The sequence below is a fragment of the Brienomyrus brachyistius genome, chromosome 14 (genome assembly GCF_023856365.1).
Source record: "Brienomyrus brachyistius isolate T26 chromosome 14, BBRACH_0.4, whole genome shotgun sequence".
NCBI lineage: Eukaryota > Metazoa > Chordata > Actinopteri > Osteoglossiformes > Mormyridae > Brienomyrus > Brienomyrus brachyistius.
This window is the reverse complement of record NC_064546.1, coordinates 7201865-7219174: the sequence shown is the minus strand read 5'-3', so window position 1 is coordinate 7219174 and position 17310 is coordinate 7201865. Positions and strand designations below refer to the sequence as shown.

Genomic DNA, 17310 nt, shown 5'->3' with positions numbered 1-17310 from the left:
CCATTAGATGTGCACGTCAAAAAAGCTATTAAAAAGTTACATGCATTTGAGTCACACACTTATCACACACTTTATATCAACACAGTCATGCCCACTGCACTTAACCCAAAAAAGAAGGTGCGGCCATGCAAAGTTAAAGCCTCAATGATTTTTGCCAGCAAACAAAATAATATATACATTTCATTTTGCAATATTGTGTTTGGTCATATGGCGCATGACTTAATATAGCCCTCCAGAGCTAATAGCGAAAAATGCTATTAAAAGCACCAAAGTGTGGCAGAATTTGTGTAAAGCCTGATTTATGCATCTGATTTATACTTATGACACTTGATGATCAGCCCTTCTCTTATAAATTTGTAGGATGTATACAATTATAAAATATGGTGCTCTTGGACTACTGTTGTATGCCAGAGTTGGTGTTTTCTTACCAAAACATAAATGCAATTATTTGGGTGGAGTGTCCCTTGAAACTTAAATAGAAATCCCCAAACAATCGGTATTTGTGTCAGTTTTCAAAATCAGCTATTAGTATTGGCCAGAAACTTCATAATTTGAATTGTCAATTTTGTCTCTAGGATAGTTAATCTGTTTTGTTATCATGTAACAAACAAAATTATTTAAACAAATCCAGAGCAGAGTTACAGAGATGAGGGGGAAAAATGACAAAACGAACAATTGAGCAAAAATCGTACACTTTGTTTATTGTGGCTTACATGCAATAATTTTATAAGTAATTTTATCTAAAAATAATCAAATCGGAGAGACTGATATTTTAATATACCTAAAATGTTAAGGTAATTTCAGTTGCTCTTCACAAAAAACAAATATTGTATTTCATTGTAACATTTGTCTTCAAAAGATTAAGGTCAGTGAGAGTGCCGCATATTTCAATATTTTTCTAGTGGATGAATTAAACTTGTGATGTACAGATTATTCATTTACAACAAATACAATACTATTATAAATACATGAACCACATGTACATATTGCAGGTACTGAACAGCCGAATCAATACACTGATCACATGGTCAGAATTAAACAATGTAAAATATTCCTTCTGCCATATTGCTGAGTATTCAAGAAGGACAATTTTAATCAATGCTTTTAAATAATCATTTAATCAAATCTGAATAATCGTGATCACTCTAATATAATCCATAGTGATTATATTAATTACATATACACAAAGAACACTAAAGATACCATTTAAGGCATTTAGTCTTATTTGATTTCAGTAGGGGTTTCTGTTTTAAATAGCTACATTTATAATAGCTACAGTTAGTTTCGGGTCTAAGTCCTGATTCTGTTCTTGATGCCGTATTTGTGCAATGTCACAATATTTTATTTATTTTAGTATTTTATATGTTGCAGTCATCTCCATTTTCCTACAGTCTAATATCAGTGCAAGCTTGAAGTTAGGGTATATAAAATTTAAAATATAAAATTGGTAGGTTAAGTTTTCCTGGTTTCTTTGCTTACTTTGTGTGTGTTAACAAATGATTATGGGACACAACATGCACTGGCTGTCTTCAGCAGGTGGATGACCATCTTTTAGCTGCACCTTTCCAAGCACAACTGACAGCTGATGCAAAGAGCAAGCTGGAGCAGGTGGTGCAAGAGCCCAGTACAGAGGAGGCTGATGTGGAGGACCATATGGAGCAGGAAGAGGCAAAACAAGAACACCCCAAAATGCCTGAGCACCCAGGAAGAGACAGTGACAGTGAAGACAGCGGCGCAGAAGACGATGCATAATGTACCCTAAAGCATCAGCACCATTCCCTAGCGTTATTAGACATTCTAGAGAAATGCTTTTGCCTGGTCATGTATTTGAGTAATATACTCCTTTTGTACTTTGTTTTGCAAAACAACTTTGATAACTGGCATTGAAAAAAACTGTTTACTATGATTAGCTGGGAATTTTTTGGATAGTTTTTTAAATAAGCTTTTTAATGAGTACATGGAATATATATTTAGTAGTATACTGGCACACTGCATACCCTCAGCCTTCTGGATTTATTTTCAATGAATTCATTCACAGCCTATGTCCCACAAGCATCACTCTGTTAGGGATGTTCCTGTTAATACTTATACATACATCACAATGCAGAGACATTATGCAAGTTCTGGTTATTAATAGCAGTTCTGCTCATTACTGTAGACCTGGTATTTAAAGTTAATATTAGCTCAAATTCTTGTCATTGCAAAGCATGGTACACATTAGGGCTACACGCCATCACATCACGATGTAATCATGATTCTTTGGCGCATGTGCAATAGTAATCTGTATAAATTGTGCATATCCTTATGCTTATCAAATTTGGTTAGCGGAGCACGCCACATGCTACTGTTTTGGTAAATTATGGAAGCAATTTATAAGCACTGAAATGGTGAAGAAAGGGACAGCTCAGCAACAACATCTTTTAAAAGAATGAGAAAAGAATGAGATACCATGGATAAACAAGGTAAAAAGGCATCGGGATGTGGAGGTGGTACTTGCAGTCAGACACATTTATTAAATAGAAAGATACACTGAATTTATACAGATTACTAACTGTTGGGCATTATAACCTCTCATTCATGTTCTAGATTTACTACTAATCTGTTTACTGAATTTTGGAATTAAGTTAACGTCTATATAGTATCAAAATGCTGGTGTCTGGACAAATGTTTCAGCCATTACCTAAAGCCCTGGTGATTATTGGATATGCACAATCAAATCACGGTGTGATACCGTGCCCGCCTACTACCCATTATAAGAATGTTCTGCATTCAGCTATATTCAACAAGGGAGATTTTCAGTTCAAAGTGCTAGGAAAAAAACATATTGTGCATTTAATTAGCTTATACTTTTGTTCAAAGCAAAGGGAGAAGGCATTTTGGTCAGAGAGCAAAGCCATCCAATCTTGCAACAGGTGAGGAGAATACATAATTACTCATAGACCTGCTGGGGATATCGACCACACAGTTTCTGAAACAGTATACGTAACTACCTTTGATATAGGAACTGAAAGATGCCCACCTGATTCCAGCTCAAAGGATCCAGAAATCTTCACTGTACATCCAAAGGTTCTCAACATTAATTTTGTATTTGCAGGAAGTCAGAGAGGGCTTTGGCCGACTTACAGTGATTCTATATAGGATTAGCTGTTGAAACAAGGGCAAACAATACTAGGCATGTACTAAAGTCAAACATTTAAAGGTCACCTAAAACAACACCAAAAACTCTTTCATTAACATATGTTGTTCTTCCAGATTTTCTTACTACTTTTTTTTTTTTTTTTTGGGGGGGGGGGGGGGGGTGTTAATATTACTTAATTTATCACTTCATAGGAAGTGAAGTTTGCATCCAAAGATGTTGGTCTTGTTTAGTCTTGAAATTGATCATTGGCGCAGAGATATGGAGAAGTTACAAAGCATATGAAAAAGATGCTGCAAGGGCACATTTAGTTTCTTGAACATATTCACTACACAAAGTATTGGGACACCTGGCTACAGGAACTTTCATGACATTCCATTCTAAATCCATAGGCATGATGAATGGGAATTTTTGCCCAGTCATACAGGACAGCATTTGTGAGGTCAGGCACTGACGTTAGACGTGAAGGCCTGACTTGCAGTCTCCATTTTAGTTCATCCCAAAGGTGATCAGCAGGGTTGAGGTCAAGGCTCTGTGCAGAGTTGTCAGGTTGTTCCACAGCAAACACACCCAACCATGTCTTTATGGACCTTGCTTTGTGCATTGAGACACAGTCATGCTGAAACAGAAAAGTGCTTTCCCCAAACAAAATTGGAAGCATAGAATTGTCCAAATTGTTTTGGTATGATGAAGCATTTAGAGTGTCTTTAACTGGAACTAAGGGACCTAGCCCAAACCCTGAAAAACAACCCCATACCATTATCCCTTCTCCTCCTATCTTTACAGTTGGCACAATGCAATCAGGCAGCATTCTCCTGGCATCTACCAAACCCAGACTTGTCTCTCTGACTGCCTGACAGGGAAGCATGCTTTATACCACTCTATGCAACACTTGGCATTGCATTTAGTGATGTGAGGCTTGCATGGAGTTACGCAGTTATGGAAGCCCACTCCATGAAGCTCCAGGTGCACAGTTTTGTGCTGGGGTTAATGCTACATGAAAAATATGCAACTATGCAGTTATTGAGTCAACAAGGCATTGGCAACTTTTACACCCAATGCACCTCAGCAACCCTGTTACTTTACATGGTCTGCCACTTCATGACTGAGTTTCTCTTGTTCCAAAATGCTTCCGCTTACATATGTGGATATTGTTTTTTATTATGTAAAGCACTTTGTGTTGCATTGTGTTGGTAGGAATATTCAGCACAGGTAGGTGAAACTACCTGCTTGGCATCTCTGTCTGGCGCACCTCCGACAGTGCCCTTCTGCTGGCTGCAGGGTTGGCAGCTGGGAGCCACCCTTGACCGATGTTTCGCTCCTTTAATCCCGGAACATCTCTGGGTGGTATAGCGATAGGGATGTTGCCACCCCCTGCAGCTGGTCCTAAGATCCCTGCTTCCCCCATTGCTTGTCCTTCCTTCGAGGAAGCTCCCCTGCTCTGCCTCCTCGGCAATACCTCTGATGGCTCTCTTCAGAAGGGTACCTCTGATGCCCAGGGACTAGAAGACACGCTGAACTGATGTTCCTATATAGCCTCTGCAACCAATCTCCAGTGAAAATGTGAATGCCCTCCACCCGGCCTGTGAGCATGCAGCTGCCAGCTCTGCAAATTTATCCTTCTTCCTCTCAAAGGCAGCCTCCATTCCCACGGAATGGTCAACTCGACCATGATGACAGGCTATATCAGGTCGTAGAGAGCTTGGGGTGATCTCCTGAGGGAACCTGAGCAGCTGGTTAAAGTCAGCCGTTAAGTTCCACTCAGCTCAGGTGTCGAGAGACCACGCAGTATGAGGATAGGACAGGTCCTGGTCTTTTATAACAAAGTGAATCAATCTCTGAGATGGTACTGGACTGGTCCTGTTTGAGTGCTATATTAATAAAGTCTGATTGATTGATTGATTGATTGATTGATTGACTGATCTGGTAGGGAAGAAATTTCACAAACTGAAACTGGGTATGACCTGAATTCAACGAGGTGAGTCCCAATACTCTTATCCATATGGTGCATGTAATGACAGAATCTCGTATACCCAAATGCGGATAACTGGGGTTTTATTCAGGGAAAGAGCAAACATTAAATCAACATTAGTCTTGGAGTTGGAGTTGCATGCTGGGGGTGTGAATACAGGGATGGACCAAAGAAAATGGGAGAGGCACAGCTGTAACTGGGAAAGAAGGGCAGGTAAGGGCTGGCCATAAGACACAGAAAATAGCACTCAGTAGTAACATGAAATGAGCAATATTGGGCACTTATAAAGAGACCTGCACAGGTGTTACTCATTGAAGCAGCTAATTACACTACACAAGCTTATGGAATGTCACAATATACAATTATACTATGTGTGTGTGTAATGGAGAGCAATTAACCATGTTTAACAATTCATAATATGAGTTCAGTCACGGGGCAAGATAAAGTCAGTTATTCATATACTCAAACTTTAGTGAAAGAGCCAAAAGTTGATAATACTTTGATTTGTATTTACTGTTCTTGTTGGATATATATAGTGTACATACTGTAAATTAGTGAATATTTTGTTCAGGTTTTTTGTTTTTGTGTGTGTGATGTAGTGAAAAATAAAAAGCATAGTCCTGTTTTGAACCAATATGGGATGTGATTTATATTGTATTTTCTGACTGCACAATCCTTAAATATTTCATGAGCATGTTCAACTAAGGTATATTTTACTATTGTGTCAACAGCTCTCCTATAGTTCTAAATCAGATAGCTAAATGGTTCTCAAATTTTTCTGTCATGCCCCCCATAAACCCACCCTACCTGTACAATTTTTTGGATCAGTCAAATATATATATTTCCTTGTTTTACTTAATTTGTTTCACTGTCTGGAAGAAATAAAACCCCCCAAAGACATTGTTTGCTATTGCTTCCACTTGAAAAACATATTTTTTTCTCAATTAAAATTTTTTCAGCTATTTCATTTTTGTAATGAAATTAGCTGCATTTATTAAATTTGCATACATTGATTGGGAGAAAATAATGTGCAAGTGCTGAAGTCTGAAACTCTATAGTTTGAGGTGAGACTCTTTGTTCTATAGAACTTGCCATATCCAATGAGACTGGAAATGCAGGCATTTATTAGGACGTGGTTTGTGTCTGAATGTGCACTTATCGGTGATTCTGATATGTTCATAAACATGCCTGAATTATTGTTTATTCAGTCCTCATATATAAGCTTTTTCACCTGTGGCAAAGGACCAGTGTTCTCAAAATGTTTTATATTACTAGTTACAATGGTAAATGGACTTACATAGTGCTCTTCTACTCCTACAAGTACTCAAAGTGCTTTACATTTCATGCCTCCCATTCACCCATTCATACATTGGTGGTGGAGGCTGCCATGCAAGGCGCCAACCTGCACACCAAGAGCAATTGGGGGTTCAGTGTCTTGCTCAAGGATACAAGTTCCCAGCTCCTGAGATTTTGGATGCCAGGGGCAACTTTTCCAATCCATCACAAAACTTTCAGTTTAATCTACTATTATTATATTATTAATAATTATATTATTATTATTATATTTGACTTATAATTATATTAATAATAAAAATATTACTAGATGAAGCTGAATGTTTTCAACAAACTAGAAAAATTGCCCCTGGTATCCAAAATTGCAAAACCTGGGAACTTGACAGGTGTTTACACCAATCAACCCTTTACACAATTTTTACGCAAAATTCATGAAGTGTGACAATATTGTCATTATGCAGTTTGTAATGTTTAGTTTACAAAATATATCCTTTGGGTGATTACATGTATATGGCTGTGAAGAAGAGAGTCATGTTTATAAATTTTGTCATTCTTCTTTTTTACATCTTTATTTTAAATAATCTTCAGGTATCAACCCCTAAACACATACAAGAAAATTACAATTTCCCTCCATTTTTGGAACTGTCATAGAATAGTTCACAGATTATGGACTATGCTACAAGATTCACATGCAACTTCTGAAAATATGTAGTTAATCCAAAAAAAAAAAAACTGTAGCCATCAGAATAAAAGACAATTTTTCCAGTTAAGACTTGTAATTTCAGAATATGGAATAAAAGAACAAGAAAATGCTGAATAAAATAAAGTACCTGTTAAATAAATCATTAATAAGCCTCACACAAGTGCAATTCTTTTAAGTAACAACAGCATGACAATCTTCACCATGTCCCCCTGTATTTCAATAATAAAAATATATACAACCATTAATATAAATGCTCTGACTCTTCCACATTTTTACGTCGGAGCATCTGAAAATAATGCTTGTACAATTAATTCGGATCCCAGTTACCATCTTCCACAGTCCTCAAGAGAATGAGCTATCTGTTTTTAAATGTCTATGCATTTAAAAGTGTCACTAAATGAATCACTGAATTGATAGACATGTAAGAGTTTTCCTTTAACAGTTTTACTTTTCATCCGAAAGCCATTTTTATGATTTTTTTTTTTAAAAAAGGTTAAAATTGCCATAGCACAAATGTATCCCAAAGTCTCAAGAAACAACAGAGTATACAAAATGGGGCCTGTTCAAATTATCTGGGGGCTGAGCTTAAATGAATATCCAGTGTCAATATCTACTCAAACAGCCCATCTGAAGTGTTTCATGGGGTGTCCATTTGGTAATTTAACGACTGAATCATATCTTGCACTGTTTCTCCATAATTTATATGGGGTCCATTTTGGATCATGAAAAACATGAAAAATATACATAACCGGTACAAATATTTAATTTTAAAAAACTATGACTATGTACTGGCATAATTAAGGAAAATACTGTAAAGTCATTGTATGTAAATTTCCTTGAGGCATTTTGACATTAATACCCAAAAATTTAGAATAAGGCAAAAAATTTGTTGATGTAAAATTTGTTACCTTTATTTCTCCAAGATAATTTCAGATTAATATTAAATATATTCATTAATTCCAAGATATAAATATACTCTAAATAATTACCAATAACCAAAGTGTGATAAACCACATATAGTAACCCAAATTCCTGGTTTTGCCTTTTCCTTCTTACACATGTGTGTCAATGACCGGTCTTCACAGTTCAAGCCGGACAGCAGAGTCTTCAGCTGCTTTCATTCAAAGAAGCGATACTGCATATACGTCTCATCTGAGGCATGATAGCCAAATTTTTTATAAAATGCCACATTATTAGGGGCACACTCCAGTGTTATTTTGTAACAATCCAATTTTTTGCTTAGAAGTGTAAGAGTTGACACTAATCTGCAATCAGAGAGAAAATAATAATGATCATTATACGATTTGTTGTCACATAAAAAATGTTATTTAAAGAAAATTATAATGCCATTAAGTGGACAGCTTGTAGAGGGACTCACAGCTTCCCTAGCTGCTTTCCTCGGCACATGTCACTCACAACCACTTCCTCCACTCTACCTCTCTGTGAAAGGATTACTGATATGAGCACAAAACAAATTCCAAAAGTAGAATATAGCAGCTGAGAAACTTATCGTACCTTGGCACACGAATGAATGAATTTGTGTTCCGTGATGAGTGTTGCTGTTGCAACAATTTGCCCAAGATTTCTGTCCTCCACCACAATGACATAATAATCACCAGTTTTCCTCATGTGGTCAAAATTCTCTAAAGGATGAGGGGGAAAAAAACAACATTTTCAGTCATTTACAACTCACTCAACATGTATTCTATAATAAAGAACTGTTATTTCAGTCTCTAAATATAAGGCATGCCTTAATCACATTAAAAAGTGCCACTTACTGATAAATTGTTCTGGTGTGACATCGCCTGCTAAAGTGAGCTGAGATAAAAGTTTGTAGTATCCTATATAGATATTAAAACAGTAACATGTTCAATTATTGCACAATTAGTTATAATACAACAAAACCGAGCAACACAGAATCACAACTAAACCCATACCTGCCAACACCCTGGTGATCTCCTGTACTTCAAGGCCATCTCCCAGTGGGAGAAACTGCCATAATTTGTATGGCCCTCAAACTGTTATATGAATAATCATCATACATGGATCCATACGTTTTTATGTTTGTGTGACATTACCAAAGTTGCCAGATTGTCCATGAAACACAATTTACACACACAATTCACACTACATACAATTTCAGTTGTATGACCCAATGTCATATAATGTTACATACAATTTCATCTATCATCGCAACCTGGCAACCCACCACATTTAAGAGCTGTGTGCAGCTGCTCTTTGCCCAGGCTGGAAGGACACTTGAATGCTGAATGAATTAACTGGTGTCAAAATGTCAGCGCAGTGTGGCAAAAAAAAGAAAACTGCAAATTTAAACAGAGTTGGAATGAACAGACACCATTCATATCTGGCATTCACATAGATAGTGGCCATGCCTTTTGTATAGTCTGGAGGACTGATTTTAATATAGGGCACAGTGGGAAAATGATGTCAGCCAACATATCAGTTCCCAATAGCACAAACGTGCTGCTGAGGCACAGATGGGCACATTGACAATATTATGCTTCATTATCAAGGGACTCTGGATTACTGTGATGAGTCGAACATCCAGAAAGACAAATATTTTGTGATACTGGAAAAGGCGTACGACAAAAAGTCTTGTGGTTGTCACCAAGTTCGGATGACAATCTGATGTTTTGCAATCACAGTGTTAAACTGCAATGATTCTGATAAGCTGATGTTGATGTTTCGTCATAACATAAACTGAAGTAAAAACAGAAATCTGATTACTTACTTACTTAAACCTTATTTACTTACTTATGAATAAATTTTAAAAAGCAATTCAAAACTCCCATATTTTGAAACTTAAATGTTGGCAGGTATGCCTCAACCAAACATTAAATGAAGATTGGACATATTTAGTCATGCAGCTAAAGTGTGGGAGTTTGCACCTCGGTTGAAGTCTGCAGTGTGAAGAGGACGGAGAATGAGACCCTCTCCAGGCTGGGCTGGGGAAATGGGAGGAGAGAATAGGACAGTGTTGCTACTCCAATCCAGTTCCTGGAGCAGAGTGGGGTCAAAAAGCGGAGTCTCATCCAGTAACATTCCACAGCCCCTGTAGAATATAATCATAGGAAATTTACTTTATTTAGGAACTGTTCTTTAAGTTGTTCTACAAAATTTAAATGGTTACTAAAACCTTTGATAAAAACTGATATCTTTTCAGGGCATTCGTAAATCACGGCAAACTAATTTTTGCCAATTCCATAGAATCTAACAATATACAAATCTATACATTTTTTCAGCTCTGTAATAATAATACTATAAGATAATATGATAAATAGCATAGTTGCAACATTTTGTTTAACAGTACGGGGTTTAAATCGGCGGCCCCAAGATGATTCAATTTGACTGAAGGAATGATTTGATGCATTGGAAATCTTTGATTTCTATCTAAATTAAAACCTTTAACTTCACTGGGGAAAAAAAACAAATTACCAAGGAAACAATTACACTCAATTAATGTTACATACAATTAACTTCAAATTTTATTGGTGGCAATAAAATTCTGTTTGAAGTCCCCCTGACTAAATTTATCATGGGGGGGATTTAATTGAATCACTTTGCGATAGTCACCATTCTTCGCTCTCAACTGTGTGTGTCTATATGTGAAAAGGAGAGCAATTAATTTAACAAGTAGAATGTTTAACAACTCAGAATGTGATTTCAGCCATCAGGCAAGATCAAGTCACTTGTTCACCAATATCCCTTGAAGTTTTGGTGAAGGAATTGGTATAAATTAGGGCTGCAGCTACAGATTACTTGATTATTAAAATAATCTGTCTATTATTCCATCGATGAATCTAGTAATTGGATAAAAATACTCTCGTCTTATTAAAGAGCAATAGTAACTATTCCTGTGATGGGCTGGCCCCCCATCCTGGGTTGTTCCCTGCCTCGTGCCCATTGATTCCGGGATAGGCTCCGAACCCCCCGCGACCCAGTAGGATAAGCGGTTTGGAAAATGTATGGATGGATGGATAGTAACTATTCAAAAAAGAAAAAATATACAGGTCTCTTAAAATGAACAACTCATGGGTTCCCTTTTTAGGAACATTTCTAATGATTGAATTCCACACAAGACCTAACAAAAGAACTAAACCCTTTTAGTCCATTTATGTACATATTTGTTTTTTTAAAGAAAACACTTTCTTAAATGCAAAAATAAATAAAATAATGTCAAAATTTCTGAAAAAGAGAGGAAATAATAATTCAATGTCTCACTTTTACTGGCCCAAGGCTGTTGGGGGAGGGGTGGGGTAATTTTTATATTATTATGTTTATATTATTTATATTATTATTATGTGATATTATTCATATTAATCTAAAACTGCAAAATAATATTACTAAAATGACACAATGTTTGACCAAATACTGTGTCAAACTAAGCTAAACAGTTTATCTGCATACAAACAGCTTCTATTTTAACTTGTATAGCTTTACTGTAACCTTGCTGCTGTGGAAGACAAATGGTGGTGGATGGGAGCAACTGAAAACATCACTTTTCTTTACCTTTCAGCTTGTTGAACAGCTGGTTTGATTAAGTACTCTCTCCAGCTCTTTACCCGTAAAGGTTTAGTAGCGATTACAAGCATTGCTGTTGTTTTCCTTCACTCCACCTGAGTTCACCATCTCTTTAATGGAACCGTCTCTTTGCTCTTTGTGTATAAACAGGCTCCAGCTCCATGATAATTAAACTACGACAGCATCATTTTCACTGCTGTTGTGTTATCGGTGTTTTCGTTGAGGACAAATAGGGTCTGCTTGGGCTGAATCTTGTTATACTTTTTTTTTTATTCACACATATGCCCATAAATATGTTTCCATCATAAACATAGCTCAGGAGACAGCAGTATCAAAGTTGGGGACACCAAGAGACCAAACAAGCTGTACTGAAAGGCAAGCTCTGTGCTGAGGAACGGCATTGATCCCTTGGAGGAAGTGGTGGACAAACAATGAGGAACAAGCTGTTGTCCATAATGAATATGTCTCCAAATTCTTACATGTAACAGTTGTGGCACAGAGGAGCACTTTCAGTGACAGAATACATGCTCTGAAATGCAACAAGGAACACTTTTCCAGATCCTTCATTCATGCTGCCATGAGGGCATACAGCTCTGCTAAGCCAGCAAGCCAGTCAACCACCTGCCTGCAGACTAACATTATTCACATTCCCTTCTGGTCATTCATTCATATATTTGTACTACATATTTTGCACTGCTTGACCTGCATTTACTTGAACTGCAACCACTATAAAGCATTTTTAAAAATAAAGTTTGTAACAGGAATAGATACAAATGCAAAAAGGTATAATGTGCAAAGTAAGAGTATTTCTATTTTATTTTCTAATTTGTTTTAAGCATACCACTGTCTAATTTTTGTCCTTTTCTATTTGCTGCTGTAATACCCAAATTTCTATCCAGTCATTAATAAAATTATCCATCCATCAAGTTTAAGGGAATCTATTTTCCCCACATGGTTGATATCGGTTTTATATAACTTATAATACATTCTCAATTATTTAATTTATATGTTTTACATAGGTTTCCTATGATTAAAGAATAAAAACCATTCAGAGACAAACATCCAAAAATACAGAAAACCAGTATGGGGGCAAATACGTTTTTTCATGACATAATATTTGGAGATATTTCATCAAATTCATTAAAGATCAAATGGATAATGAATCAGTATATAGAAATATATTCATAATCGCAGGGGGGGAAATGGAGTTACAGACACTTCATTTTGTGACTAAGATCTGTACTAAACCTACGGAAAAGACAATAAAACTATACCTACAGCTAAATTAGAAAACAGTTGGACATGGAATATTGGCGTACGTAAACAACAGAAAATAATTCTTGACAGGTAATGCCCACTACTGAAAACTCCAAATCAGATTTATTAACTTATAATTCAAAGGATTGGAAGCATGGCAAATGTATTTATATTTATATCAAATCAATTATCATGTACAATAAACATAGAGCTACGGATTTCCGCAGAAAATATGCGACAGCGTATATATCAACCATCTAAAAGGAAGAGCTGTAGCTCCGGTTTATTTTTACTTTAGACCACATTCAAAAACTTACCCTTCCAAAGACACGTCATCAGACTATCTCAGTACACAAACAAAAGTGGTGACGTCATATTACTGACGGTCGCTTACTTTTAATTTCATTTTAATCCGTATAATAAAACAAAGCTGAGTTGACCACAAGTGATTATTTATTTACAATAGTCACAAACGTTTTCCGATTCAATTTTTTGCCATACGTGATTGAATTAAAACGTACTTGAGGCGTATCGATTACAGTGAAACACTGAATATGCAAATGTTAACAATTTTTGCTACGTACCAAATTAGTTAGAAAAGTTATAAAATCTCTTATTTCCCGCTTTTTATTTCTGACTGGGGTTTGTAGGCTAGCTACATTACTACAGCTATCTAGCTAACTTCACGTTAAACACCACTCTGTACTGCCACTGGCCGACAAGTTAGCTCGTTAGCCACGTAATATATTTATTACATTGAAAAATGTCTTTCACGGATAATTCTGTTTTAGAACTCCAGCAAAAGGGAGATATTTCAGTCACGATAAAGTATATGAACCGTAGTGGGGCTACACAGTACTGGCTCTTGAGTAAAACACGCCACGAACACAGCCAGTAACGACCTTAAACTCAATTTTTTGTAAATACTTACGGTGACATCAAGAAGAAGAAACCTGGACAGCAAGGGACTTATGAGGCTATACACTTTTCAACCTGTATATGATTAACAGGATGCTTCTTGACCACAATCAGCCGGAAACGCCTCCGCCAGCCCCCTCTGTATACGCCGTGATATGACGTGACCAAGGGAGCGGGGCAAAAACGTCACGCGTCGACGTGAATTAAATAAGGAAATATATACCGGGGTTAGAAACACATATATATGAGCGGTTATAAAATGAAGGATTTTGCATATATAATATATATGCCCTGTTTTAATCTTGAGGCAAAAGATATTTTCTAATGAACACCTATAGACTGCTGCAAAGCTGGCGGAACAATTTGAGGGGAATTCCAGGGCACGCACTCAATCTGAGACAGTAATTCGCAGGTGTTGCACCGAAATCCCCCCCCCCCACTAAATTTTAACTACATTTTTAATATGACCGAGTAAATTTTTACTGAAAATAGTGAAAGAATCACTAATTAAATTGCGAAGTATAATCAAATTATTAATAACAATCATGTTAACATTAATCGTTAATTATTTTAACTATATTTTTCCATTCATCCATTCATTTTCCAAACTGCTTATCCTGCTGGGTCGCAGGGGGTCTTGAGCCTATCCTGGAAGCAATGGGCACGAGGCAGGGAACAACCCAGGATGGGGGGCAGCCCATCACAGAGCACATTCACACACCATTCACACACACATGTACTCCTAGGGGCAATTTAGCAATTCTAATCTGCCTCAGCATGTCTTTGGACTGTGGGGGGAAACCAGAGTACATGGAGGAAACCCCACGAGGACATGGGGAGAACATGCAAACTCCACATGTTTGATTTGAACCTGAGTTCCAGAGGTGCGAGGCAGCAGTGCTAACCACTGCACCACCATGCCACCCCTAACTATATATTTAACTGAGGTTGGTTTCCTCTGGGTACTCCGGTTTCCCCCCACAGTCCAAAAACATGCTGAGGCTAATTGGAGTTGCCAAATTGCTCGTAGGTGTGCATGTGTGAGTGAATGGTGTGTGAGTGTGCCCTGCGATGGGCTGGCCCCCCATCTTGGGTTGTTCCCTGCCTCATGCCCATTGCTTCCAGGATAGGCTCCGCAACACAGTAGGATAAGCAGTTTGGACAATGGATGGATATATATTATATACTCACCAGCCACTTTATTAGGCACACCTGTCCAACTGCTCGTTGACGTAAATTACTGATCAGCCAATCACATGGTGCATTTAGGCATGTTGACTTGGTCAAGACGAACCGCTGCAGTTCAAACCGAGCTTCAGAATGGGGAAGAAAGGTGATTTAAGTGACTTTGAACGTGGCAAACTTGTTGGTGCCAGACGGGCTGGTCTGAGTATTGCAGAAACTGCTGAACTTCTGGGATTGTCACGCACTTGTCACGCAATTGGTCCGAAAAAAGGAAAACATCCAGTGAGTGGCAGTTCTGTGGGCGAAAATGCCTTGTTGATGCCAGAGATCAGAGGAGAATGGCCAGAGTGGTTCAAGCTGATAGAAAGGCAACAGTAACTCAAATAACCACTCGTTACAACCAAGGTATGCAGAAGAGCATCTCCAAACGCACAACACGTCGAACCTTGAGGCACATGGGCTACAGCAGCAGAAGACCACACCGGGTGCCACTCCTGTCAGCAAAGAACAAGAAACTGAGGCTACAATTCGCACAGGCTCACCGAAATTGGACAATAGGAGATTGGAAAAATGTTGCCTGGTCTGATGAGTCTCGATTTCTGCTGCGACATTCGGATGGTAGGGTCAGAATTTGGCGTCAACAACATGAAAGCATGGATCCATCCTGCCTTGTATCAACGGTTCAGGCTGGTGGTGGTGGTGTAATGGTGTGGGGGACATTTTCTTGGCATACTTTGGGCTCTTTAGTACTAATTGATCATCGTTGCAACGCCGCAGCCTACCTGAGTATTGTTACTGACCATGTCCATCTCTTTATGACCACAGTGTACCCATCTTCTGATGGCTACTTCCAGCAGGATAATGCACCATGTCATAAAGCTCGAATCATCTCAGACTGGTTTCTTGAACATGACAATGAGTTCACTGTACTCAAATGGCCTCCACAGTCACCAGATCTCAATCCAATAGAGCACCTTTGGAAGATGGTGGAATGGGAGATTCGCATCATGGATGTGCAGCCAACAAATCTGCAGCAACTGCGTGATGCTATCATGTCAATATGGACCAATATCTCTGAGGAATGTTTCCAGTACCTTGTTGAATCTATGCCATGAAGGATTAAGGCATATCTGAAGGCAAAAGGGGGTCCAACCCGGTACTAGCAAGGTGTACCTAATAAAGTGGCCAGTGAGTGTATATATGTGTGTGACGTTTTGTGTGTGTAGATTTCCAGAAGGCCTTTTATGTTGTCAAACAGCTCTTGCTTAAGCTCAAAGCTGCAGGGATTTTATGAACTGTAGCATTTTGGATCGAAAACTGGTTAACTGACAGGAAGCAGCAAGTAGTTATTAGAGGCACAATGTCACAGTGGGCATGCGTTCATAGTCTGGTACCACAGGGTTCAATTTTAGCATCACTATTGTTCCTAATTTACATTAATGATATTGACACCAATACATACAGTAAACTGGTTAAATTTGCAGACGACACCAAGGTGGGTGGTGTAGCAGATACTGATCTTGCAGCGGAGAGGCTACAACAGGATCTGGATTTAATTAGCTACTGGGCTGATACCAGATGAAATTGAACATGGATAAATGTAATCCATTGCAAACCATGCAGGGAGCAGAAATATAAAGTACAGATATTTTATAGGTTCCACTGAAATAAAGGTAGCTGATTACGAGAAAGATCTCAGTGTGTATGTTGATGTTTTCATGCAGAGCCCTGAGTGGGACCATATTTTTTAATCCCGCCCCCTGCTGTCTATCTCTGTCATTCCTGTCCAATCCCGCAGATCCATTGACGGATATACTGTATGATGAAATAAGTTTATATGCATTAAATGCTTTATTCCAATAGAACAAGAACTGAATAAATAAACCAAATTCAACAAAAATCTCTCAACTTTTTATCTCTAATAAATGCTAACTGAGCCCAAAAACTAATTAGATGTGCAAATATCTGCACAGTTATTAAAAAAAACAATGGTTCGCATTGTTGCCTCCCACCTCTGGGACCTGGGTTCGAGTCTCCGCCTGGGTCACATGTGTACGGAGTTTGCATGTTCTCCCCATGTCGTCGTGGGGTTTCCTCTGGGTACTTTGGTTTCCCCCCACAGTCCAAAAACATGCTGAGGCTAATTGGACTTGCTAAATTGCCCATAGGAATGTGTGTGTGAGTGTGCCCTGCGATGGGCTGGCCCCCTATCCTGGGTTGTTTCCTGCCTCGTGCCCATTGCTTCCAGGATAGGCTCTGGAACCCCCGCGACCCAGTAGGATAAGTGGTTTGGAAAACGGATGG

The 17310-nt window shown here is 38.1% G+C and overlaps 2 protein-coding genes across 4 annotated transcripts in view; one reads left to right on the top strand and one right to left on the bottom strand.

The window, feature by feature from the left end:
* aqr (aquarius intron-binding spliceosomal factor) overlaps positions 1–2434 on the top strand; it is a 49162-nt gene extending 46728 nt beyond the window's left edge. For 2 of the 3 annotated variants that reach the window (XM_048974109.1, XM_048974110.1), the window contains exon 36: positions 1534–2434. In XM_048974109.1, coding sequence (XP_048830066.1) covers positions 1534–1752 — 219 coding nt within the window. In that variant the 3' untranslated portion in view covers positions 1753–2434. The remainder of the gene's footprint in view (positions 1–1533) is intronic. The other variant, XM_048974111.1, reaches the window with a different exon arrangement.
* Positions 2435–6943: 4509 nt separating this feature from the next.
* gnpnat1 (glucosamine-phosphate N-acetyltransferase 1) lies at positions 6944–13988 on the bottom strand. Its single transcript, XM_048974193.1, has 6 exons — positions 13835–13988; positions 10014–10177; positions 8883–8945; positions 8620–8747; positions 8483–8544; positions 6944–8369 (listed from the first exon to the last, which is right to left on the bottom strand). Exons 1-6 carry the CDS (start codon positions 13840–13842, stop codon positions 8222–8224), a joined length of 573 nt encoding a protein of 190 aa, XP_048830150.1. The 5' UTR covers positions 13843–13988; the 3' UTR covers positions 6944–8221.
* Positions 13989–17310: the final 3322 nt, after the last annotated feature.